Source organism: Ixodes scapularis, unplaced genomic scaffold, assembly GCF_016920785.2.
Source record: "Ixodes scapularis isolate PalLabHiFi unplaced genomic scaffold, ASM1692078v2 PGA_scaffold0__279_contigs__length_252992795, whole genome shotgun sequence".
NCBI lineage: Eukaryota > Metazoa > Arthropoda > Arachnida > Ixodida > Ixodidae > Ixodes > Ixodes scapularis.
Window position 1 is genome coordinate 33,633,799 of NW_024609835.1, and position 27,745 is coordinate 33,661,543.

General features: G+C 45.3%; 1 protein-coding gene across 1 annotated transcript; it reads right to left on the minus strand.

Annotated features, from left to right (window-relative positions):
- Positions 1–304: 304 nt before the first annotated feature.
- LOC8029319 (transmembrane protein 145) lies at positions 305–26,742 on the minus strand. Its single transcript, XM_042291670.1, has 12 exons — positions 26,737–26,742; positions 26,277–26,351; positions 18,197–18,271; positions 16,468–16,665; positions 13,956–14,037; positions 11,883–11,954; positions 10,903–11,052; positions 6,483–6,655; positions 4,480–4,652; positions 1,577–1,697; positions 1,286–1,345; positions 305–517 (listed from the first exon to the last, which is right to left on the minus strand). Exons 1-12 carry the CDS (start codon positions 26,740–26,742, stop codon positions 305–307), a joined length of 1,398 nt encoding a protein of 465 aa, XP_042147604.1.
- Positions 26,743–27,745: the final 1,003 nt, after the last annotated feature.

A 27,745-nucleotide genomic window follows, 5' to 3' on the forward strand; every position in this document is an offset into this window, starting at 1 on the left:
ATGACAAGTAAAATCGCACAATGTGAATCAGGCATAAAGCTCAAAGCACAGCACCAAGCCTATGAGGAGAGTAAATCTTTTGATTCTTGCGTAGGAGCTGCAGTGACGTCTGAACGAAGCCAGGTTCTTATTGGCTGATTAAAAAAAATAGTGGGTAAACCTCAATGCTAGATGCTTTAAAGTCTACTCACTATTTTTTTGTTTTGCAATTAGCCAATAAGAGTTTGGCGTTCTAACATCATGGCAACCCCTTCGCAAGAAGCGGACGACTTGTTCTTTGCATAGGAAACACACAGAGGTACCCTCAAATCACCGAACCGCAGTTTCCTTCGGTCCTTACCAGTTCCCAGTTGTTATTCTCGGCCCGCTGGCCTGCGCCGAAGAGTCGCTCGTAGTCGACGCTCGCGCCGGGAGCTTCGGCGATCATGGACTCGGTGGGTGCGTACGCGTGGTGCGGGAAACGGTCGATGTAGTTCTCCGAAATGAGTCCGATGGCTGGGTGCTGCACCACGTCCACCTCGAGAGGGGAGAAAGAACTCATATACTCTGTGTGGTGGGGTCTCATGAGGCTAAATAATATTTAATTTCTGTTCTCCCACCAGAGTCAAGAAGTCCCAATAAATTATTATTATTATTATTATTAATATTATTATTATTATTATTATTAATATTATTATTATTATTATTATTAATAGTGTCCTTACGCAACAACTGAATAGTACCTACAAATATCAACCAAACATTTTTTTTTCAACCCCGAATATTATTATGAAAGTTATCTTTCCAGGTTTAATAAAAGTTTGGCTACTACAGTAAAGTTCCCGACCGGTTTTTCGCTGTCGTGATGTCCAGTACGCTTCAAAATATTGCATGTCTCCAGTGTGAATCGACTTCTCGAAGTATGTCTATGAAACAAAAGGCGAATAGACTTTCTTCGCGCATGTTTTTTTTTTTTTTTTTTTTTTTACTTGAATTGGTTATATTTTATGTGTCATATAAAAAAATTGTTAAGTAGAAAATACTCATTAAAAATTTCCGGGTTTCCTTTTTTCGGGTTCACGTTATGACACCTTGTATACATCCTTCCTGCAAAAACCAACGCCTCGACAGCCGTTGAAGTTTCACTTCAACAATTTCGGGACTGTAAGTTAATGGCGTGAACAAACGATCTGAAGGATGTAGTGTCGAACGCTTTATACCCTACCTCGCAATGTTTATGATACTTTAAGGCCCATCGCGTAGCGAGCAACAATAACTCTATAAGAGAGAAAGTGTAGCAAGTCACCTGTGTCGTCCTTACGTGAAATGGAAAGTTTTTATTCGCTCTGGACGGCCTAGTTAGAACCTGCAAGTAAATCAAACAAGGTTTCGCGTCATGCTCACCATTAACAAAGAACTTCAAGCTTCGCAGCTTCATGCTAACTATAACAACAAACGCAATCAAACTGGCGGTAATAGAAGACTCTTGCTCGTAGTTCTGTTTTCCTCATGAAAATAGTTGGCGAGTAGCTCATCCGCCCAAAACTACGAATAATTTATTGTCGCGGCGCGCAACATACAGGAGTCAGAGACTTACCAGAAAAACAATGTGGGCGAAGAGTATGACCATGAGCTCCACAATGTTGATGACTTTTTCACGCATCCACTTTGGCACAACGAAGGCAGCGATGAGTATAATCACCGGCGCAGACAGAAACCTGCGCATTAATTTTTTGTTTCTGGGTTGTCGGAGTTCGTACGATTTTGATGTGCTTGTGAGTTTGGACGCCACCGGTTTGCATTATCCGGTCCAAAGATAACATATGGTTACCTAACAAGCTTATATGCCTTCATTACCGCTATAGGTTTATCAGAAAGCACGTTTTCGTGAAAATATGTGAAGTAAAGTGATATTTATAGACCCATATTTTCGGCGACTTTTGGATTTTCCCTCTCCTTCGGGCATCAGTTTGTTGCCAAAACACTTTCCGGTTTCGGAATTAACGTATTGTAGATGGTGGGATGTTACCAATTAAATTAAATATCAATTTTTTTTTTTTTTTTTTTTTTTTTTTTTTTTTTTTTTTTGTGTTGCTGCGCAAAGGAAGTTCACCGGAACGCCCGGTATTGCGCTTAGCGATGCACTATATACTACACGCGATTTCGAGAAGCTGTGAACCAACTCTCACGAGTGATTTTGCTGAGTTTTCTACACGATAAACATCGCTGTCGGGACCGTCGCACATGGGCGGCGGTGCGATCCTGACTTGTTGACGAAACGCAACCGCGTAAATGAAACATCGCTGGACGTCCTTTATGAAAAGTGTGCCAGGAGGTTTTAATTGGCAGATGAAATTATCGAAATAACATGAAGGTATCAACAAAGAAGAGCCTTGTAGTCTTTTTATTTATTTATTTCAATTGGAAATGACAGGTTGTTGTAAATTATGAGAAAAAATGAAAGACGGTTACAGTTCTCTGTAATGCCGAATTAGAGCGCAGCTCTTGAGGAAGACGAGGGGAGGGTATGCCCCTTCTCCCGCTCGGTACCCTCCCCTCCTCCTCACCTGCTGCCCTCCCATTTAGCGGGAAATTTTCGCTAAATCTCCCGCTAAAGTCAGAGGGGAAATATTTCCGCTAAACTTAGCGGGAAAAGTTCCCGCTAAATTTACCGGAAAAATTTCTCCGCTAAATTCAGCGAAAATATTTTCTCGCTAGCGGAAAAATTTCCTCGCTGAATTTTGCGGAAACATTTTCCGCTAAATTTAGCGGAAAATAGAAAAAATTTACCCGCTATATTAATTGAAAAAACTTACTCGCTAAATTTATCGGCAAAATTTCCCCTCTAAATTTAGCAGAGAAACGTCCCATCATGCAATGCACGGTTACGCCGACTCCGACGGAAACACCGCTCAACGCGGAAACGGGCGCCTAAGAGCTACGCTCTAAAATTGACTATTTAAAAGTAACTTGCCCTGTAACGCACAGAGTCCGGAAAAGACGGGACGAGACTGCTACGCAAGAATCCACACATTGTATGTCTCACTGTAATAGTAAGTATTAGCATTGCGTATTTGAGCAAGCGTGAGCACTGTGCGCTTGCGTTAGCGTTGTGTGTTCCGCACTGCGCGCGTGCGGGGAGCCCAAACTGCGCTTTTTGATTGGCGCATGGCGACGACGCGCAGGCTTAGTGTGGAGCATGTGACTCTAACGCAAACGCACAGCACTTGCGTTTGCTCCTATACACAATACTAAAGCTCTCTATTTTTTTCTGCAGTTACATGTCTTTAGGAGAATTCTCACTCTCGGCGCGTTACTCGGCTGGCGCGCATAAATTCATTCAGAAGCGCTTGAGGACCTTGGGTAACAACGTCTATTAAGCTAATCACTGGACTGATTGCCGTGCCAATGTGCTTCTTATGGAATGGTAATAAAGACCCATTCACATCAGTGTTGGGTAAAGTACATCTAAAAAGTAACTGCAGTAAAGTACAAAGTAAATGAGAAGTTATGTACATCAAGAAATGTAGTAAATACACCGGGTACAGTGTACTTGAAGACAGTACTATAAAGACAATGTACTTTCAAAGTGAAGTACAAGTACTTTTTTTTTACTTTTAAGGCTTTACTTAATTTAAAAACGTAGCCTATAAACGTTTCACGTAAAACACAACTATGGCTCACTTTTCTGTATATCAAAAAGACGGCCAATCACGGCGAATAATAGAAGTGTCCCAGAGAATGACGAGGCTCAGAATACGATTATACTGAACAAATTTTATGTGCGCAAGAGCAATGAGCATGACGTTTCCCTTGCTCAATGTCCCTGGGCAAACCGTTTTTTAATGCGAAAATATTAACTGTGCCATGGAGCGAACCAACGTCCTCAGCTTTTGAAGTCGCACCAGACAGCACCTTTCCCTGTCCCAATGGAGCGAAAGCCTATCGTCTGTAGCAGAAATCTGATGGATAAGCTCCCATTGGCTGGCGCGCGTCATAGTTTCAACGAACGAGGCTGGCATTGGCTCTCGCGCGGCGTAGTTCCAAAGAACGCCACCAGAGAACCCCTCTCCATGGCGGCGCAGCGCACGCAACGGCCCGGCCGCCTCATGCGTTGCGCCAACGTTGCGCCCACACGCCCGCACGGGCAAACTCCGGAAAGGATGCACGGCCGAGCTCAGCGCGGCGCGGCCACTTCAGGAGGGCGCTCGCTCGGCCGTCGGCCACTACCTCGGCAGTAGCGAAACGTGGCCGTCCACACCAGATACGCCGGAGACGGAGGGAGCGGAAGAACCGCATGCATGCTTTCGCATTCACAACTCATATGAAGTGCTGAGGTGTCCTCGGAATTTTTTTTTTTTTTCTTGTAGACTTTTTGTGTATTTTGAGTTTCGTGATACGGTGGGATCCGGTATAGCTCGCCGTGATTGGCTCTCTCAGCGTTCTGTAGGGATGTCTCGCATACTTTTTTTATCGGCGTATTTTAAAAGAGGGCCTCACCAGATAGTGTACAGCAAAAAAAGCCGGGTGTAAAATGCAGTTTTCTCCGGATAGTGGAGCAGCGTGAAGACGGTGGCGTAGACGAACCATCCCCAGCCGACGAGTCGCAGCGCCACGATGCCGTAACCCGCGGGGCTCTCGTACAGGTAGAGCACTTCGCCCGGATCGAAGTACTGCAGTGGTAGACGAGCAAACAAAGAGACGCTTGTTTGTTGTAAACAGTAAGGACGTTCTTCGGGAAAAAAATAGACATACAACGCCGCTTCGAGCGCACACTCAAATTATCTTTGACCACACAAGTTTTGTATCCACCAAGTAAACACACGTGTCGATCGATATATGGATGCCTAAGCCAGTATAATACCTTAAAATATACAAAAATTACAAATTTTGATTATAAAAATACGCGAGTCTTCGAGTGAATTTTATTTCAATTCGCTATGCTCCAGGTCCTTTTTAGTTACGAAGAAAACGGTATGTGTCAACGTGTTTGCTTATCCATGTGATTTACGCGGGAATGGCCAGACGATTCACAGTGAGTTTTGCAACGTACTTCAAAGTCACAGAGCGTAAAAAAATAGATACACCAAGTTGCGCGACACAGTTAACGCTTCAAGAAAAAGATGGGTTATGCGCCACTCCATAGAGCGCGCAGCAGCGGTTTTCGCCCTTCCATCGGTTCCAATGAGGAGCCTAAGTTCGTCTGCTTCTTGTACAGGAGTTGCGATGATGTCCGAACGCCGAGCACTCACTGGCTGATTGGGAAAAATAGTGTGTAGACCTCAAGGCGCCTAGCATTGAGATGCACCCACTATCCTTCCAATCAACGCCAATCGGAACTCGGCGTCGTTATGACGTCGCCGCAACCCCTGCGCGCAACAAGCAGACCACTTACTCTCCGCAAAGTTGGCTCTCGGCGCCAGTGGATACTGCGTTTCATCCTAAAGCCGCAGTTACCCTGCTCGTCTTTCGTACGAAAAAAAAAAAAAGAGAAAGCATTCCGTTTGCTATTGACAGTTGTATAGCATGATTTGCGCTTGGAGCCCGTTTTAAGCATGTTTACTTTTTACATACGTATGCTTCGCACTTGTCTGCGGACAGTTTTTCCGTGACCAACGAACAGAGTGCCGTTATACGAGGAAAAAAACAACACGCCTCGGACAGTGTTTGCAAACTGTGTGATGTGTTAGCAGTGTGACCGCAGCTTAGGTCCCACCGCAGCCAATCCAATCCGATCTGATCCGATCCCATAGCCGGTATACAACAGGAAACATACAAAGGCGACGAGTGCCATGACGATCCGCTTTTGGGGCTGCTTGAGTGGCTCCATATCGGATCCTAGAAGTCAGGTGCAGTCGGACTTGATGAGAAACAGGGTATAGTTCAGGAGCTCGATAGTGCGTAGGGAATAACGGGCGAATACGATTGTTAATTTGAGTGAAATTTCATCATGCTTTTGTTCTTAAGGCACCATTTAAAATGAGCAGGTCGTATTAGGAACGGCGTCAACTTCCATGGAAAGTTTATGGTCAGATCAGTTGCCCTATTTAAAAGTGACAAACAGTATTGATTTTGATATGGCGATGGAAACTTTAACATATTGGGGAATATTCCCTCAGTGGATTGGGAGCGGACTGGGATCACTTATCTTGTTTGTATCGATTCTTGCGAATGGCACGTGCCTGCTACCATTTACCGCTCTAAAGGCGCGAGCAAAGAGATCTTTTGGATCGCTCCAACAAGTCCACCGAGAGAGTTCCCCAATGATTTAGGTGAACCCCGATTTGAACTCGACCGTAGTGTGGCACCACCCGCTGTGGAGTGGTTAGAATTGACTGACGTTTGTTTCCTGCCTCGTAGTACAAGTGCTTCTTTTTGCTTGGCACGAGCTACTGAGGCTTTCCCAGTTGAGATGTTTCCAACCCAACCAAAAACGTTATGAAACGAAGTGAATTGGTGCGAAGAGTCGAAACACCTACTTTCATCAGCATGTGTCTACCCACCTGCTGCTCGTAAGTGAAGAGCGCTGAGTAGACGACGACATAGATTGTCATGAAGGTTCCTATCTTTGCCGAGGTTCCTGATTTGAGCCTTCCTCTGGTGACTGTATAACCCTTTGCGACCAAGATTAGTAGCAGGAGGAATATCAGGGTGCTGACCGAAGAGAGCACTGATCCTGCGGGGACAGCGGGATAAGAGCTTCAGAATACGTTGCGAATACCGAGACTACGATGGAAGTCCACGGAACAAGTACAAAAAGGGCGCCGAAATTCCAGTGGAGCTTCGCTCATCTCCCGGCAGGGGCACTGTCAAGTTGGGGCTCCGCGCACTTCGGGACATTGAAAACGCGTGCGCCAATAAGGACGGTTTCTCGAGCTTCTGTCACGCTGTGCCATCTCACGGCGTTTGTCAGAAATAGAAGCGAACCTTCGACACCCTGGTTCTTTGGCGAGGCGGCAGGCTCAACATCTCTCTATTCTTTAATCCAGACCTGAACCAGAGGTGCGCAAAGTGGGAATCGCGAGGCGACTTCTGGGGGTCGCGGGGGGCTAAGAAAGCCGAGCAGCTTTGTTACTGCTAAGGGGGGGGGGGGGGGGGGGGGGGGGGCGTTACCGGACAGTGTTTTGGCGTCTTAGGGAGTCGCGAGCCTGCAAAGTTTGCGCAACGCTGACCTAGACCATGAAACATCGAAGGGCCATTAAATAATCTGTGAGTAACGTCCTTCTACTAGTCCTTCGTGTCTTGTGCTTTTAATTATCTTCAATATCCCACCAACTGGCCCAGGTTCATACCCTTTTGCTAACGGCAAGGTGCTCGGAAGTGTTTGGGGCGTGAAGGGGTGACGGAACGTGACGGTGGAGAGGGGGATAGGAGAGTGTTGTGCGAACTTGCCCCCGTTAGAACAAAATGCGTGCCCCTACCCCTCCGCTGTTCCAACGCCTCCCACTACGCATGTTTTTTAGTTTTGTATTCTAGGGGGGGGGGGGGTATTATTTGGTTAGGACGCTTTATTCGGGCTGTATATTTTTGTTTATCTCAGTTATAGTAAGTTACAGGTTAAGAAGGTAGCGGCCAATGCCCCTCAAAGGGAATCATATATCCCTCCGCCACCTCCGCATCCAATAGCGTCTCATCGTTTCCGTGACGTCGCGGCCAACGCGCGAGGAGGGTCTTGCCTTTCTATACATATTTGCTTTATCTTTTGACTTTGACTTAGCATTGTGGAAGCCACGAGAAGGAGATTAGAGTTTCCCCCCTCCGATAGAAACAAATACGACTTTCAGGGATTAGCTTCCCCTCCGATGAATACAAAGGCTGCTTTCAGGGGTCCGGTTCCCCCTCCAATGAATACGAAGGCCGCTTTTTTAAAAAGTGGGGGTCGAAGACAAGTTCGCACCACTCTGTGGCCATTATCTAACCATTGAAACGGAACAAGGAGTGTTTCCAGTGAACTCTTCTTTCGACTGCGGAGGGATTTGAAACGGGCGCATCACACTTGTGGGAGGGGCTTCTCCTACCTTCTTGACTGGTAACCGACTATAGTATATTTCATATTTATTTTTCTCTCATCTCGTCTGTATTTTTTCTGCTGTCAAAACCATAACACGAGAACTGCAATCGGCACTCTTTGTGCTGCCGCTATCATTCCAGTCGCCTGCTCGAGCTTTTTACATTACAAATTGCTTATGTCTGGTTTTATCAATGGTTGTGTTTCATAGATCTGATTATGTCTCCTTAGAATGGTCGATACAAAAAGAAGATATCATCGTTTTCTCTCTGTGAAAAGCACCTCGGCGTAGGTCTGCTGAGATCAGCCATGGCGCCTCATATCTATTCTGCAATGAGGTATACTAACGTGCTTTGGCCAGAATTGCTTCGTACGCTTGGCTGAAAACTCTGCGTGCTGTGCGAGTAAATAGAGTTCAAGTTTCTGTCCAAGCGTAGCTTCCAAGCATGAAATGATCAGGAACGTTTAAAGAAGGAATTCCTGGCGCCGGACTAAACACGACTCCACCGAGATTCCTGTCAGCGAATAACAGAAGCGTTCAACAGTCAGAGCTGAAAAGAAAGTAAGATAAAGTAGAAGTCGCATTTAGATTTCTTCAAGCGTTACGGAAATTCCAGCTTAATTTTCTAAGCATCAAAATACCGGCTGTGAACATGAACAAAACTACAGACTCACTTTGGTGCGTAAAAATTGTGACATTTTTACCGTACGGGTATAGTTTAGCGTCTCTTTATTAGACTTGGCCACTGAGTACTGCACAAGAACGAACTTCATTGTTTTATTTAAATTCCACACATAAAACATACCATGAACGTAATTAGGGATGACAAGAAAGTCGCAATTAAAATATACATGATGCGGTTCATTTTGAGTCCTTCTTGATGTTTCCGAAAGCCAGAACGGAGATTACAACATTTGAATTACTCCATCTAAACTAATTAAGATAAACTTAAAGCAAAGAGTACGTGTTCTGCTCCAAATTCGTTTCCTTTTTTTTTTTTCTATTCGCTCGAAGACGAAATGGCAAAGCAAGAACTGATCTTCAAGAACCTTATAAAAAGCTTAGCTCAGCAGCTCCATGTTGAGAGATTTCATAAGGGGAAAACGTACTTTATGACTTACTTTTATGTCGGCCATTGTATGTAGACTCAACCAAATTTGCGAACGTCATTCATTATTAAAACTTCATACAACTACGTTAAAGCTTAAAAAGCTGGGGCAGCTGGGGGGCCTGAAATTTTAACGACGACACCAGGTCTACCATTTGTAGATATCATCTGGTTTTAACCACTATCAGGATTTAGTCGGTGTACTCTCTGAGAGGAAAAGAACATGGCAAACCGAAGACACAGACAAGCTGAGGGATAAAAAATATTACATATGCTAAACTGACCTAAACAACAATGTGCAGCCGGACTAAAGTGTCGTAACCTAAATAATAATAATGTAAAAAAAAAAAAAAAAAAAAACATGCGTTGCCAGTGACGCCACAACAGCGCAAGGGTAGGGGCAGACACCTTTTTCCTAAGGGGAGTATGTCTACATAACCCTCTCTCCTCCTCCCTCTCCACCAGCATTTTCAACAAAAATGACACACCGAGGACGCTAGCCGAGTGGCCCCGGCCCAAAGGCAGGCTCATCAGAACACAGGAAAGCCCTCCTCGCTTTGCTGGTGGATTACTTAGGACACGACCTCACCTACTCAGGATAACTCGGCCAAGGCAGGTGAATCTCCATAAAAAATAAATACAAACCTTAGCTCACTCAGTTCGTCGAGGCTTCCCCAGCCACACACGTCCGATCCCTCCCCCCCCTTGGCCTTTATCATTTCAAGCCTAAAAAACCTTGCCGTCAAGCCAACCTTTAGCCGATTCGTGTGCACGTATTTGTGTTTCAGCGCTTCTACAAAAAATACAAAATGAAAAAAGGTGGAACTTTGATACACACAGGATGTTAACGTCATTGGGAACAATAAAAAAAGTAAGAAATAAATTTAATAAATTTTTAAAAAATTTGCTTTCTTTAATAAAGTGGGCTCAAATCATGGCTAAATTTAAACTAAAGCATGCGTGCAGGCGAGCTATTCAACACTGACGTGGTTACCCCAGGAACGGGGAAAAACAGGACGGACAAATATTTGGTGCTTTGTTTTCCCATGTTTACCGGGTTTTTTTTTTTCGCTTTTCTACTGTTTTTTGGGTTACCATGTCAGGCTAAATTTACTTTTTGATTAAATGAAAAAAATAAATATATATATATATAAATTATTTTGTCAGAATAAATTAAACTCAAGTAGTGACAGTCGATAGGATATCTATAGGCCTACAGGAATATAGTATTTGATAAGCAAAATGTATAATGAATCCTACAAGGCTCAAAACATGTCACCAAAACGTCAAAGATCCGGTCTGGCATTTCCTATTTTTGGCATAAAATATGCCAAAGCAGTTTAGTTTAGAACTAAAAATAGGCCATTCGTCATAAATTAACAAGAATATTTTTACTACGATCCTTTTAACCTCTTTATAACAACCGACAGAATTGAGTGCAAACACCAAGCAGCCTAAACGTAGCGTTTCACTTTGCTCCACTTCAAGGCGTTTTGTGGAGAAAAACAGCTTTTCTAAAACAAATTTCAAGAAGATTTTTTTTTTCATTGCGGAATGGGAGTATATTTTGGTATACATATTTTTATGCGAATCAAAATAGCCACCCCGACACGCGTGTTGTATTTTAAATGAAACTAACCAGCAATGGTTGGCCTTCCGTGTGTCTTCTAAATAAGTAGACACGCGAACTCCCTTAAATAACATTTTAAGCAGATCCTTAAATCCGCCAATGCAGCAGTGGAGCAAATATTAAAGGTCGCAACACGCTCAGTTCTTTTTCGGGGTTTTAAATGGCTGCCGACATACCCATTAGCTTCAAGAGGGGAATTCCAACTCCGTCGTCGGCGTACAAGGCGTAAAAAACGACGAGGCACAGGAGGCTTTGCATCTGGCAGAGAACAGACACGATGAACATCTTGTACGTGGTGTGCAGGTAGTTGCGCGAAAACAGCACGCCTGAAAAGCAAGAAAGTGGATATACCACACATTGATTAATCGACATATTTTATATTGATATTGGTGTCAAGGCTGACACTGGTGTCAAGGCTGACACTGGTGTCAAGGCTGACACTGGTGTCAAGACTGGCCACTGGTGTCAAGGCTGACACTGGTATCAAGGCTGACACTGGTGTCAAGGCTGACACTGGTGTCAAGGCTGACACTGTTGTCAAGGCGGCATGTCTGCAAGCCGTTCTGTCTAATGCACAATGCTAAATTAAAGTCTGTGCAGAGTTATAATGAGGTGACGGCATCCAATGTTCGCACGGCTGCGCACCCTCAGAGTTGCCTGTTGTGTGTATATATATATACTCTCCTGCGATCAACTTGGAATGTCAATAATGTACCTACTTGTGATAATTTCAGTCGAAAAGGAAAGCGACAGCTGTCAAGCTCCGGTAGTTATAATCAAGAAAAAGGCTGCGTCTTTTTGAGGGTGTGCTTCGTTCTACCTCTATCTTCATTGTGGTGTGATGGATTCCGGGAGCGCATGACTTGCAATTAAATAACTAAGTTTATTCAATTAAAAAGTATAGCAATTCTGACATACATTGGGTGGCCATTGAAGCAGTTGTGTTGTAGACGACACCTACGAGTGTTGAGCAAGTTTTTATTTTTTTTATTATTATTATTCGTAACAGCAAGTACAAGCGTAAAATAAAGTTTCCTAAAAGTTATGTAGCCCATTAAGGCGGATTATATAACCTTCAATGATCGTTAAGTTCCTAGCCGTGTTGCTCTAGTTCTAAACTACCTTAAATGGGAAAGGGAGAATTCGCTGCACTTACATGCCCCGTAGCAGCTCGCCATGAAGACTATTACGTACAATACCAGAGCTGCGATGTCTGTTTGAAGAATATCTAGAAGAAGAAGAAGAAACGAAAATATGAACGAGGCTACGTTGATCTGCATCAGTATTCGCGACTCCAGCAAAACGGATGGCACCTAATTGAAAAACACTGAACTGAACGAAACAGTTCCTTTCGCGATTTCTGCTCGTGCCTTTTGGCTTCCGCGAGTACATATTGTCGGCGGATGGCTTGATGGAATAGTTGTACTGGTGACTCCGTTGGTACTGTTGCATAAGCGTGTTATCCAGGTCGCAGCGAACGCAACTGATATATACGCTACCGCGTAACTCAGACATTGTGCGCTTATCAACGTTCATCAGACCCGCAGTCCTTCCATCGCTTCCCCAAAGAAGGTCAAGCCTCTTGAAGCTCGCTTACTCCAACACATCGCCGCAGGTTTGAAACGTAGTGAATAAAAATCGGGGAAAACAATTTTGAGTCCAATGCTTCCTTTCTGAAACTCGTCCTAACCTCCTCTATACTCCCAAAGCCTGGCAGTTTGACGACGGAGCCATAGAGTACCCGGTAGCAGATTTGAAGCGCGACGACCTGGTAGCACAGAGCATCAAAGAGCCATTTCTCGGGGAACCTAGACGTCAGCGCACAGCTTTTGCAGCGGCAAGGACCCAAAACACATTTGTTCGCTCGGGAGAACTGTGTTTCGGCGTCTCGCCGCAGCGGGGCGCCAGTCACGTGGCTCTCCTCTCATCCGTTATTTGCCGCTCCACCTTTTCCATTTCGGCGACCGCCTTCCGTGGCGATCTGCCAGGCTTTGTCAGTGTATAGGAGGCTATGAACTCGTGCGTTGTGCGTTGAGAAGCGTATGGCACCGGCACGACCGTACACCTCCTAGATAAAAAGGCCTGAGTGCTGAATTCCCTTGCGTCACTAAAGCAGGCCACCGTAGGGCAGAGATTGGACACGACTACGGCGTCAGCATTCGGCTAGGAGTCGTGTCCAATGAGTGAGAACACGACTCCTAGCCGAAAACTGACGCCGTAATCAATCTCTGTCCTAGAGTGGCCTTCTTTAGTGACGCAGGAAGTTTCAGCACTTGGGCTTTCTTATCTAAGAGGTGTTGCACGACCTAATTAAGACCGCCATATTTTCCCGAAAGTGGCGACCCCTGCAGGTCGCTGGAGTCACCAATAGTCATTCTGTGTTGTTTTTTAACATTATGACCATTATATTTGTTAAATATCTGCCTAGCTCGAGGCCTTAGTTTGACACTTCACATAACACCGAAACCTTTTTTGGTGGCCTACCACATTCTGATATTAGGATGTCTTTTCAAGTTCATTTATTGCCAGAATGTGATATAGCGTTATCTCTCTCTCTCTCTCTCTCTCTTTCTTTCTCCCTACCATTTCAAAAGCGCTTACACAAAGAAAATTTTTAACGCACCCTCTGCAACCATATATGAACATCGAACGACAGTTTTCCCGAGTGATGTGTTTGGACGCATGCAGACCTTTCGCTAAATTGTTTAAGCACCAAGAAGCATGATGTGTGTGTCTTCGCTGAGTACTGTGTACACGCGCTGCACGAACTGCGTCTGGGGCAGTAACTGTTCGAAGACAAATGCCTCAGACAAATGGCACGCTCGTCTTTAATATAATTGCTCAATATAATATAATTGCTCAAAATATTTTATAAACGATTCAAGCGCATGCCGCGTGTAGATATGTTCCCAGCATTCTCTTCGTTGTGTCGGTAATCTAGCAAACGGTTTATTACGTTGGCATGAAACACAGAACTTTGCAGCTCACGTCGGCATTGCACATGATCACATTCTGTAACATTTGATCGACTTGAAAGACACATTTTCAGTAATGTGACAAAAAAAAACGAAAAAATTAGACGATTGTGTACCCGGAAAAAATTGTCTACTCCATGAGATATCACTTTCACCCACAAATTATTTGTATATGCCTAGAACTCCATGCCAGTACGATGCTCTTCTATACTTAGAAAAATCAAATTGTACGACGGAGAAACGTTCAGACGTACAAAATTCATCCGCAGAAAATTGTCTGTACCAAAAGTCTTTCTCGTGGTTGAACATACCGAGCTTGTATTTCAAATAAAGCCCCTGCAAGAAAAATGAAAAAAAGCGTGACATATCACAGATTTGTTTACTCGAGTATTTCAGAGCGTCGAAATACAATTCACTTGTCGTCTTCCCCGGAGTTTTCTAACACGACAAGTTCTTCCGTCGACTCGGTACTATGCGGAGTGCAAGTTCGTCTGCTTCTTTTGCAGGGGGTTGTGGTGACGTCAGAACGACGACGACCTCTGATCGGCTCTGATTGAAGTATAGTGGGTAGACCTCAAAGCAGGCTGCCTTGAGGTCTACCCACTATACTTCAATCAGAGCCAATCAGAGTTAGGCGTTCTGACGTCGCCGAAACCCCTACAAAGGAAGCAGACGAACTCGCGCTCCGCATAAACAACAAATTACACTGAGCACAGTCGACGCCGCGATTAAACGAAGGTAATTTTTAGCAGCGTCATAGGTGCGTCCTCACGGCGCATGTCATCTTTGTGCAGTTGTTTTCACCAGATAAACCAATTACGCCTCTCCCCCCTCAACCAAAAAAAAAAAGTGCAGAATCACGCCGCATTCACTGTGCGTGATTGGTTTTTAAACCGGTGATTGAAAACGCCCAAAGTCGACAAGTGCCATGACGAGGCACTTTTGGCACTGCTTTAATGGCTCCATCAGATATCGCATACACGTTTCTTTGGCTGCGGTCCGACTTGGTAGAGAGTTTTAGGGAACCGTTTTAGCACGTCTGATACGGTGCAATTGGCACTCCGGTACGAACTGCGCATGTGCGAGTCTTTTGTGGCAGCGCATGCGCAGTGCGTACTGGAGGGTCCATCGTATCGTATCGGACGTTCAAAAACGGTTCCCTAAAACTCTCTAATGTGAAACAAAGTACAACAGTTTATACATTGGAACAAAATAGTAATGGCGAGATAAACTTATCGCCGAGAATCGACAAGCATGCTCCACAAATGCCTGATAGAACGGGGGTCAAGTTCATAACATATAGTGTTGTTTTTTCTTGACACAAAACAAGATTTTGTTTTATTTTCTTAGTTTGAACGGGTGACGTACGGTACCGGCGTGCGTACGCTCGGTAAATGCTTCGCCAACAACTTCCTCGATAGGGGAACATTTCTTGCCATGTCAAGAAATTTTCCCCTATAGAGGATACGAGACGTTATTTAAAGGCAGATCAACTTCACTCTGAAACTGTTTGAAATTCACTGGATATGTGACGTCGCATTCGTTAGCGCGAACATTGAATTGCTCGTCCGGCGTTTATGATAGTTTTGTTCCTGATATACTGGTAAGTCCTACCATACACCTAAGGAAATTAAGAATGTAGACTTTTTGACGACAATTAAAACGGGTCAAACAACAACAAACATTTTTTTTTTCATGTGTACATACCGCTGCAATTCCTCTCGTACTGGCGCACCATGCTGCTCGCTCATTTACGTCAATACAAATTCTGGTATATCGTTTCTGCGCTTCAACAACCATACCCGATTAGAGAGAGTTTTAGTATGGTGCCTGGAACGCGTCTCCGACTGGTGTGTTTACCGCGGCCAAAAAAGTGGTTCCTCGATTTCCGCCTGATGACGTCATAGAAGTGTCATGTTGTCGCCGGTTGCGATCCTGGCGGCGTCCTAACAGTTGTGGTGTATATGGCAGACGCCTGTTCTGCTGCAGGTCGCTCTCCACTGTGACAGACCATGGAAGCTACAGCAGCCGGAAGTTGGGACGCCTGGGACGCTGTGACGACAGCGACACTCGCGTTCACTCGTGCTTTTCGCCAGCATTTCTACGGCCGACCGCCAGGATCGCGACAGGCAACAGCATGACACTCCGGCTTCTGTGACGTCATTTGTTGCCACTTGGGGACCACTTTTGATGTATGGGCGGGATAGGACGCTAAACACACCAGTCGAAGACGCGATCCAGGCGCTATAGTTTTAGGGAGACTCGCATATGCGCAGTGCGTACCGGAAGGCCCATCGCATCGTATCGGACGTGCAAATACGGTTCCCTAAAACTCTCCAATGATAGAATGCATGCGCAAAGGCGCCGTTAGAAGATCGCTTTAGGACATCGGTATCGAAACGCACAAACGTTCTACTAACAGTCCCTATGCGTGTTTGCAGATCTTATGACTTTCCGTCAGGTCCATCCAGAATAAGCACGTGGAAATATCGAAATGGACCCTTTTCAAAAGTCCGCGCAGGCGCCTGTCCGCCATTGCTTGCTCACATACTCCGAGCTCGTATTGGACGCGAGCGCGGAGGTCAGCGTTCGGCGAGGACTTGGATCCAATCACGCGCTTCGTGTCTAAGCAATGGCGACCGCCAATGTTGCTTGACGGACTTCTGGAGAGGGCCGATTATGTAAAGGAAACGAACTCAGATTTATTCGGTGCAATTATGTCAGAAATAGAGGCGGAAAATCGGAAACCCCCGTGACTATACTTACCTTGCTGGAGTTACAGTTGCTGATGGCTATAAACCACCAGCGTTCCCTGGCGGATTTGAAGCGCCGCTGAGCTGCGCACCGGAAGACGGACTTACGTTCCTCAGTTTCCAGGCTGCACTCGGCAGGGTAGTACCAGTTGGTCAAGTTCAAAATCTGACCGTGGCCCGCGTTGAGCACCAGCTCTTTCTGGTGGCACGTCTGGAACCAGGAGTTTCAACCACGGGTTAAACTTTAAATTTTAATAGTTCAAACGTATCACACTTAACAAAAAATCTTGAAGGACGCTTAAGCTACTTTTTTAAGATTGGAACGCGATAGCAAAATATATAAATTTATAAACTCCCGCTCGTCCTCAAACCGTGCAAGCGTGCCCTGCGTGGCCCAGTTAAATCGCAAAATCGAATTTCGCCTAAATTTTTTAAAATTGTTTAGAGGAAAATTGAATTACTTTCTAGAGTGAAATCATTTAAGGCATACGGCGACCTTTGATTCGCATTATACGCCATGTTTTTTAATCACTTTCATTCCACACGTGTCGTCACGTTTCCCGTGAGCATTGTGGGCTGTATGAAATTTCCGCGCGAGGTCATGTTGCTGTGCCGTCATGACCCTATCGACCAATCAGGATTTTCGCGGCACTCCACCGAAGCTGGCATTTCTGTCACGCCACCAATTTTCTGCAACACGAGCACCTTTAACGCTATCGCATTCAAAAAGAAAAAAGCTTTAGCGTCGTTTTATACGTTCTAAACAAAAAGCCCGTATAAGTTCACTTTTCTTCAAAACACATGGAGACAGCCAATCATTGCGAAACACATGAGGTTATCCCAGCGAATGACAATGCTGAATGATGGAATTTTGTATTCTAATCATATTTTGAGCTTCTTCATTTTGCTGGGCTCCGTGATCGGCTGTCTTTTCTGTTCGCCGTGATCGGCTGTCTTCATGTTCTGCAGGAAAGTGAACTCACGGACGTTTTATAGTGTGGTAATACATGATAGAATACGTTCTTGGTTTGAGGGAGCATGACGCTCATGCCGTGTGGGCACCGGGCGCAGATTTATGAAGCTTTGTTTTAATATTGTCTACCGTAGAGTTGAAGGCCGAGGTAACTTGGGGGCAAAGGTAAAAAGGTGAACGTACGTGTGTCGTTACACTTTCCCCTGTCACCGGATTTTGTAACGCGAGCCCAAATTTGTGTTCTACGCTTAAGAAAAAAACCTACAATGTATTACAATGCGCGATGCTACTAACGCGAACAAGGCTTAGGAGGTTCTCGTATTTCACTCCGAGGGGCTATTGGCGGGACAAACTTTTAATGCTCGGATGTTGTGCCCCCCATGATCACATCCCACCTCACTGGTTTTAATAAGAATCTCTTGATTAGGAGGGGAAAAAAGCCCTTTTTGATTGTTCGCGCTAATTTGGTCACACCCTGTAGCATATTACAAAAGGTTAGAAAATGTCCACGGCGTCACAATTAGTTAATTTGAGCTTGAAGATTAACGTTGCATAATTTTGGGTATATTTGTTTTATATAATCCAGCGCGCTTAGGCAAAAAAAAAAAAAATAATAATGAGCATTGTGAAGGTAGGCACTTGGAGGCTTTATTATAAGATTATATAAAGAACATTACTATTTAAAAAAGACATAATGAAACTTTCTCCGGTAATTAACCGTTCAAAGCTCGCTACACCAAAGAAAAAAATTGGCTCTAGGCGTACGCACCTTTGGCTTCTTGTACACCGCTGGCCATTGATGCTTTTCATCGTAATAAAGAAGCAAGTTCTGGATTTGGTAATCCTGAAAACAGAAATATATTCTGAACTTCGGAGAAGGTTGGTCAACAACTATTATGAATTGCTCTCTGAGAATTAAGTGGAAACCTGAACGCTTTCTTTAAAAAAAGATGTCCGCTAAAGAGAGGCCGGGTTGCACCTGAAATGAACCAACTTTGTTCACAAATATACTGGGTTACATCGAACAAAAACGTTTGGAAGCTCAGGCCGTGTTCCAAATCTTACCCAAATGGATCCGAGTTACTCCAGCGGATCGTATCACGTGACAGCACAGATTGAAAAAGGCTGGACGCGGGTAGGTTTCGGAACGCCAAGGGTACAAAACACTTACCCTGGAGTAAGATCGAGTAAATTTTGGAACACGGCGGGTGTCAAAAAATAACCTGACACGAAAAAGACTCTCAAGATAGATGCCGAACATTACTTATGTACGCAGTTAAAAAAGCGGTGTACTTTTTCAATGAAAAAAAAAAAGTATTTGTGGTAATAAAACCCGAGACTCAGGAACACCAGAAGGGGACGAACACAAAGTTCACGTTTTGAAGTGCTGAAACTGATGGCGAGCCATTTCCTATTAAAATCCAGGGAAAAAAATAAAAAATAAAATAAAATGAAACGTGCGTTTAATTTAATTGCAAATACAATTAGTTTTGTCTGTGAGAAAATTTCAAGTTTAGAGCGCAGTTCTCAGGCGCTCGTTACCGTGTTTCGTGGCGTCGCCGTCAGTTCCCCGCTAAATTTAGCGGGGAACTGAATTGGGGCTGAGGTCATGTAACGTTAGTTTTTCCGCTAAATGTAGCGGAGAAACTGAATTTGTTCATAGGTGACGTAACACAAAGTCATGCGACGTCATTTTCCCCGCTAAATTTAGCGGGAAACGAATTGGCGTTGAGGTCACGTGGCGTCAATTTTCCAACTAAATTTAGCCGGAAACTGTGGGAGGAGGAGAGGTTATGGAGGAGGGAGGAAAAGGACGAGGAGGGGAGGAGGAGGAGGAGAAGGAGGGGAGGGTCGTCCGTACCCTTCTCTACAAATCATTCCAACCAGGGCTCAACGCTTTGACGTCCCAAAGCCCTCTCGTTCCCTCCTCTCCATCAGTTTCTACCCGTATAGTGAGACCTGCACGGTTCACGGCAACCTCCGGTGTTCCAATGCAAATTGCATTCATGGGTCACAGAAAACTACACCACGTCAAAGAAAAAGAACGAGCATCTGCGTAAACTCGCTTGTTTGCACGACCCTCAGAGAGTCATCTTCTGTACGTTCTGATAAAAAAAAAAATTGAATTTATTTCCAGTTTTTGCATTGAGACTGGAAGCAATCGATGGCAAGTAGGAACGTTCGATTCTGCAGGGTGCCACGTCGTGGAAACTGAAGAGGCCAAACACGGTCGATACGACGAGTGGGTTCCTCGATATTGCCCGGAGAGTCGCTCGGGCACATGCCGAGCGTACAAATTATTAAACGGGCGCGGTGCTCAACTGATGGTAATCGTGGAAAACCCCGACGGAAGAACCATGACCGCTATAGGGTTTGCAGCTATAGGTTGTGGTCATTCTCAGTAACCATTTAGATCGCTAACCTGTTTTTAAAAACGTCTGATTCCAATCCTTCGGTTCGTTGTAAATATTGATGTACTTGATGTCATATGCGCTGCTTCGCTATGCATTATTTTGTGATAAATTTGATATGTACAATAATTTTAACTATTCGCCGAGATAGGGCAAACACATATACGATACACTAGACGCCCACAAATTTTACGCTGAGTGCCTCCGTGTTTCTGGCTATTGTACGGGTTGTTCCGTTGCCTTAAAAACAAGCATGGATGCAGGTGTCGCTGTGGTCGTAGAGTCCAAAGCCGTTTATGCTTGGAGAATTTGGCCAATAGGTGAAGCCTGTGGCCTGCCCGAAAAAGCCAACTTTGGGATAACACATCATGACGCGTTATCTTATCGAGAAGCGGTTAAGTCATATGGTTTGCTATGCTTCAGCAACACGAGATGGCGGAAAAAACATACTATTTCCCGGTTGCCAGACTCCCAGTTGCGGTTGCACTGTTGGCATTTCCGAAAGGGCCGCCGAACTTTCCTAGTATATAAACGCCCTAGCCCAATGATAAAACAAAGCAGGCGTCACCACATGTCCGACTCCGCCGCTGTACTACCGCCAGGATCGCGGCGAGCACTCCCCAGTTGTGACGTCATCGGGTGGAAATTGAGGGTTCAGTATAGAGGTCGCAGCATAGCCACCAGTCGAGGACGCGTTCCAGGGCTGGCGTCAGGGCTAGCAGGTTAGTAGGATATTATTTTATTTCCCGTCACAATAAATAATTTCCACAATTTGGTATCTATGACAATTCATTTTTTTATATGGAAGGTGAAATTTTTCTGTTTCCCAGCAGGGCAATGCATAGAGTATACATTTGACAGGACTGGAGACTTATCACGTGCCATTATTGGAAGAAGCAAGAACTGGCGAGAGAAACTTAACTGAAAAAAAAAAAAGAAACCTTAAGGGAAAACTTAGGAGACAGCCAAAGTTTCGGAAAGAGCTTCTTCATAGTCCTGTAGCTAGTTGCCATTCTGAAGCTTCGTGACTACATCTTGAAGCAAGTCTATTGACACCTGCAATGCGGAGCGTAAGTTCGTCTGCTTCTTGCACGGGACTTGCGACGATGTCAGAACGCCGAGTTCTTATTGGCGTATCGAAAACATATAGTGGGTATAGACCTCGAAGCATCTAGCATTGAGGTCTACCCACTATCTTTTACACAAAATCCAATCAGAGCTCGGTGTCGTCGTGACGTCACCGCAACTCCTGCACGAGAAGCAGACGACTTGATTTCCGCATAAAATTGCGAGCAAAAATCTTTAAAAAAACAAAAAGCCATACTTTAACGCATTTTCTGGTTAATCCATCGAGAGAAAAAAAAAATACCGGATTTTGATTAAATATTTCGATTCAGCCATGAGACTTTCATATTAATAACTTATGACAGACAATGCACCGACCCCATTTAGACGGCGCTTGATGATACGAATAAAAATTCAAGGCGCTCCTTTGATCGATCGCCCAAACGTTTCGAACGCAGATGCTTTCGTGATATATGCGCGCATCTGGGCGCAACGCGAAGGAAATCGTCGTGCTTACTCAGAATGATTCTTTTTATTATTTATTTTGTCGCAACATGTAATGTTTGTTACCAATTTGTTATTGTCCCTCTTTTTGCTTGTTTTCACTATACAATGCATTTTGTTAATTCACGATTTGTTAACTCAAACCGCAGAGTCACTCAGAGAGAGACCTCGTCATTTTCTTATTTTCTGTCGCGCTTGCCAATATTCTCGTTTTCATTACGACGTAATTGATTATACTTCATTTTAGCTTTACAGAGGAAGCCGACGCAACGAGGTAATGGGACCAATCAAGCAGCGTCAAACGTGCAAGTCGCTGTGTCTTTTCAGTTTATGATTGGTCCAGCGATGATAGAACACGTACAGAAACATGATGAACGCCATGATGGTGCGCTTTTGACGCTCTCTGATTGGTCCTATCAGCTCGTAGCGTCGGTTCCGTCAGAACTGAGGGATAGGAGAAGTCGAGAGCGCGAATGGACGTCAGAACACCGAGCTCTGGTTGCAATGATTAGTGGGTAGACCCCAAGGCAGACCTAAAGCTAGCTGCTTTTGTCTCCACTGCACTCGTCGAACGTGTTAGAACGCGGAACACCGTCATCCGGCATCTGGCTTCCGCATTCGAGCGCGTTCGACGAGTGCGGTGGACACAAAGGCTGCTATCTTTAGGTCTATCCACTAATCAATGGGAACTTTTAACGGCCTCTGCGGAGCGCAAGTTTGTCTGCTTGTTTTGCAGGGGTTGCGGTAACGTCAGAACGCCGAGCTCTGATTGGCTCTGACTGAAGGATAGCGGGTAGACTTCAAGGCATTTTGCTTTGAGGTCTACCCACTATTCTTCTGATTAAAGCCAATCAGAGTTCGGCCTTCCAACGTCACCACAACTCCTGAAAAAGAAGCAGACAAACTTGCGCTCCGCGTAGGGACCGCCAGGGCCGCTTCCAATCAAAACTGCTGTCGTCTGGATGTTCCTCGTAGAACAGCTGAACGAGGTTGGATCTGTGACGTTTAAGTAATTTTTATTTTATCAAATACGAGCGATATGAAAGCCTTACGTCACACTTTCGCGTCAGGAGGTTGTAAACAAGCGCCTAGCTTTATTTTGAAGTCAATCATCTGTAGGAGCTAAGGAGCGCGATTCTCACACGGCGGTACCACCATCGCTGAAAGTTGCGAATTTGCTCTAAACTCCTCATATTGGGTTATGGAGATATTTATATAGCGTGTAGTTGGTCAGCCATTAAATTTGCGACGAGTCACACGCTGTAGATGAGCAATTTAGCCAGTGCAGTACAACCGCTAGCCTGGGGTCTTTAACGTGCACCACGCAGTGATACACGACCGCACGGCGGTACGATGCTCATCCAGATCGAAACGGGCAGGGTGGGGCTCGAACCAATACCACCTAGAAGACAAGGCCTGCGCATGACGTTTCGTTAGTAGATCCCCGACCCGCCCCAAGCGGCAAACACCCCGAAGCTTGACGAGAGTATATATGGGCCGCTTCAGAACTACGGCTGCGTTCCAAATCTTACCCATACGGATCCAAGTTACTCCGACGGGTCGTGTCACGTGACAAGACAGATATTGAAAAACGCTGGACGCGGGTAGGTTTTAGAACGCCAAGGTATAAACACTTTATCCTGGAGTAAGATCGAGTAAATTTTGGAACACGGCCAACTACGTCGCATTCACTTGCGGCCATAGCTGCGTGCGCGTCTGCTGAGCGCGAGCTGATAGCGAGCTTGCAGCTCATTTGTAACGTGCATGCGAACACTCCCTCGGCTAGAAGCGCCGGCTAGCACGCGCTCCTAGCTTTGGGACGAGCATTTCTCGAGCGTGCGCTCGTTCTGCCGAAGAACGCTTCACAGCAGCCACCTCGAGCTCTCGTGCTTGTGGCATTGGCTGCGTTCTCTGCTTAGGAATGAACGGAGTATGAACAGCGCCCTCAAAAATGGCGTCCAGTGCCAACGTCCAGCGCCCAGCGGAGGGCTTTGCGGCCCTTCGCACAGCAGTAAGGCACTTTCACTCATGCATTTGACGCTCCACGTGAACGTCTAACTTCATCGTATGCTATAGCAAAAGACACTCGACATGAGCATCTGTTTCATTACCTGCTACACAAACCATTGAAGCAGTCAATGGAGCAGACGATGTTGCAGACGATGTAGCAGACGATGTTGCTCATCCGGGTTAGCTAGGGGGCGCTGAGGGGATCTACTAGTGATGACGTTTAGAGGAGGAAACGCGCAGGCCTTGTGTTCTAGGTGGTATTGCTCGAACCCAGGATCCCTGGGTTCTGCAGCGCGAGCTTTCGCTTCACGCGCGTCGAGCTGGGTGTGCCCGATCCCCCCTCTAAACTCCTCAAACACAAAATTGGGGTGAAGTTGACGGAGCGCACCGATTGGACTATCGCGACGATGACTTTGCGTTTTTGTCGCCGGCGTCCTATCGGCGCGCTCCGCGAAGTTTTGGCTGCTCCAACTTTGTGTTTTACGAGCTTAGGCTCCGAGTGGCGTCCCCGCGCGCTCTCGTCTCCTCTTATCTCTATTAGTTTCTCGGCGCACACGTGACCCTGACGTCACGCGGCTATGAGCAGGGCGCATGCGCAGATGCTTTCCGCGGGTTTCTGAGCACGGGCAGCGTGTGGGAACGGTACGTACGTCCACACATCGCTCGTTTGTAAACAGCGCGAGGTACTGTATGGCACAATTCGGTGCACGAAGTGAGTCTTGACGTGTCGTCCTGTGACGAACAGCTTGTGAAAGAAAGAGCGATGTGGGGAAACACGCACTAGGCGACAAAGCCGTAGTGCTGAATTTTCTGCGTCACTAAACCAGGCCCACGTAGAGCACGCGGATTGGCTACGGGTGCTGCGTCAGCGTTCGGCTGGAACTCGTGTCCAATCAGCGAGAACACGGGGCTCAGCCGAACACCCGTTTACAGGGATGCCACGTAGGCCATCGAATCGAGATTTGACTATTTTGATTGGTAGAAGATGGGTAAATGTGGAGAGACAGAATACGTGGCATTGGTCCCTGCTTGATTCGCCTCGAGATTCTATCAGCACGCCTCATGTGGGTAAAAGCAGAACTATACTTTGTTCTACACTTACCTGGAGCAAAACGAGTGCAACGCACGTGAGGTCGAACATACGGGAGGCGCCAATGCAGCGCTCGCGCACTGGAATCAACTGCAAAGAGCTCGTGTTCTATACCCTTGCCCGTGCTCTGTGCCATTGGTGTGGATCAGAGCCGTATATGTAGAGAGTTTGGCCATTCGTTGGAAAGTATAGGAGACAGATGAGGAGGCGCCATTGGCCGAAAGCGGGCTTGGCGTGTTCCAGGGCGTCTTCACAAATTCGAATGTGGCATACCAGAATCCGGAAATAATACCCTGGCGGTGGTCGCGTGAAACAAACGTAATGAGTGCGTCGGAGTAACTCTCGGTGACTGAAAATAGGGTGTACGTGATGTTTCAATCATGGTCATACAAAATATCACAGTGGAAGGGTGCGACTAGCGAAACGATCGAAATAATCTGTACTCCAAGCGCCGAGGGCCGGGAATCTGCAGTCGGAGCGATCACACCCTACCTGAGCAAAGCAGACTTCGAGCGGCACATTCCTTTCTTACATCTTTCTGCATGACCATGACGAAACATCACGTGCACGCTATCTTCAAGCATGAAGGGTTACTACAGTTCACTCTTATGCGCTTATTAAAACCATATACCAACATTTACTTATGATTAAAACTGTTTCTCCCTACCTCCGCTAGGGGATTCTTTTACGCTACTGGTTGACCAAGATAGCATGTCAAGCCCACTTTCTGCATCTGGTGCACGCCCTGGCTCTACCAGCGCCTCCCATTCACAAAAACTCTCTCTATACACGCCTCTGGTATGGATACTTTGTCTCCTCCCGCATTCTGGACAGAGGTACTCATCACGTGACTTATAGAGATCGATGGGTAAACATTAAGAGCACGTTTCCCCTCAATTCAATCTGGATCTTGGGGCGAATACGGCGTACAAGTTGGTCTGCTCTTTGAGCACCTCCTGCGTTTGTTTACCCTCCAAATGCGCCCACGTGTTTTTGCCCCCCCCCCCCCTTCCCCGATTTCAACCAGTGACATTGCACGCGTGTCCGCCTCGTCATCGCGCGTTCCCTGCGCGTTGTCTACCAAGTAGCACAGATTTGGACAATCGTTGGGGCCAATGGCTGGCAATGGTCCTTTGACCAGTGGCCAGAAAGTGGCCGATGGTCTCAGTGGTCAAAGAGTGGCCATTGGCCGGTGACTGGTTTTTATCTGGCGCTGGCCAATAGCCACTGGTCATCAGTCATCGGCCTAGCGTTGGCGGATGAATGGCCACGTCAGAAGATCCTCACCAGTCATTGGCCAGTGCTTCGCCAAAAATCTGTGTTGCTTTGGAGGCGGATTGGCGTTCCTGTCCTTGTGCGCCGATGCGCTAAGGAGGCGTTTAGAAACACTTGCTCAACGTAGAGTACTCATGTAAACACAGCCATAGACAACGTGTCCAATCTTTGCCGAACCCGGGCCCTCTTTAGTGACACAAAGAAATTCAGCACCACGGCTTTGTCATCCGGGAGGTGTTAAGTTGGGAAGCACGGATGATGTAATGTCTGGTGACGACGGTACGGCTGCACGAATTCCAACTTCACTTCCGCTGAAATGCGTTATTTTTATCAAGAAACTTCGCGTTAGTAACGACCGTGTTTGAGAAGCATCTTGGCAAACGTTTTGCCACAAACCATTTAACATAAAAAAGATTTCACGACAAGAAACTAAATCAAGTGTGCAGGCGAGCTGGGATTTTCAATATGGCTATTTATTTCGTATGATCACTTACCGTGGGGTACTCAATTTCGTAGATGAAATGCCCTTGCTTTGAGAGAAAGCAAAACCTTGTAAGAAATGCCCAGTTCTGAAAAGGAGAAAAAAATCATGCTAACTGACCCACTAGTTTGTTTAGAAATTCACGAAGAAATTTACGTTCGTTTACAAACATTAAAGTCATTACGTTTGAACAATCATAATTTCGCAGATATTCATAATAATTCACGAAATTGCCCCCGTCGTGAGGCACATCTTCTTATCGTCGTGTTGGAGAACTGTTTGAAGTTAAAATGCGCTTGAACTTAAACAACTTAGAGCGTAAGCAACATGAAAAATTATGTATTACATAATTCAAGTTACATACACTATAATACTTTCGAACCAATGTTAAGGCACTTTTTCAACAGACCATCGTATGACACTAAGTCCCGTGAAACAGCGTTTTCAAGCTGTTTGAACTATAAAACACCAACGGGCATTTTTGCACAGTGCTCCGGGGTACATGATTACGTAATCTATAAACTGTGTGGGCTGTTAGTAGAGCCGGAACAAATGAACGCCGTTATCAGATTCATACTTAATTGATTTTCTCAATTGTGAGTCTGAGTTGTCGAGGCATCGTTTTGTGTTTAGCGAATGTTTCAAGAGAAAGATTGATATGTACTAAGTGGCCGCGATTGTCTTAGTAAGCACAAGTAGTACCTGGAATGTATATCCTGATGTATTCCAAAACTGTTAAGATATGCTCCCTTACAAGTACAATACTTTCCGTATCTTTACAGCACTGTGAAGACATTAAAACTCCGATAGTCTTCACAAATTTACTTATTTATACAAACTACAAAGCACATTTGCAGGTGACGGGCTCCACAGATAATGCGCGTAAGCTGGTTGAGGGTCATCTGTTTTAGCTCCCGGTGACTGGGCAGTTTAAGCCGCTACAGATACTGCTCCACTCGCATTCAGCAATGACCATTTATAAATACTACTTTTGGGGACAGAATTATACATGTGTTTAAAAAGCACTTTACAGTTTCAGAGGTCAATAAAACAAACAACGCGATCGATTTGTGAAGAAAAAAAAAAGTGCTTTTAATTTTTAGAACGGATTGATTCCACTGCGGTTAACTTGAGAACGGAGAAATATCCATTTTTTTAAGTTATTAAAGCGCACATAACAAATCATGCTAATATTTCGCGTAGTAAATATTATATGGAGTTTGAGGGCATTCTGGAGTAGGGCCAAATTTTATACTCGTGGCAAAAAAAAGAAAAAAAAAGTACGTAAAGAAAAGTAAGAAAACTAGCTTCGTTTGTAGTAAGAACCACCATATGTTCCCCGATCTACTTGTTCTTACTTCATTGACTTTAGTTTTGTATCAAAACAACGAAGCATTTTTTCATAACAGCTGTATATGTTAAGATTCACTTTTAAAAGAAATTTTAGCAAGGTGTTTTCTTATGCCTGTCAGAGCTCATGAT

Excerpts from the sequence above, each read along its gene's own strand:
- LOC8029319 (XM_042291670.1), bottom strand. Across the intron at positions 16,666-18,196 it reads CGGTGTACAAGAAGCCAAAG|ACGTGCCACCAGAAAGAGCT; the intron begins GTGCGTACGCCT and ends TCCTGGTTCCAG. Across the intron at positions 14,038-16,467 it reads GCAACTGTAACTCCAGCAAG|GGGCTTTATTTGAAATACAA; the intron begins GTAAGTATAGTC and ends TTTTTCTTGCAG.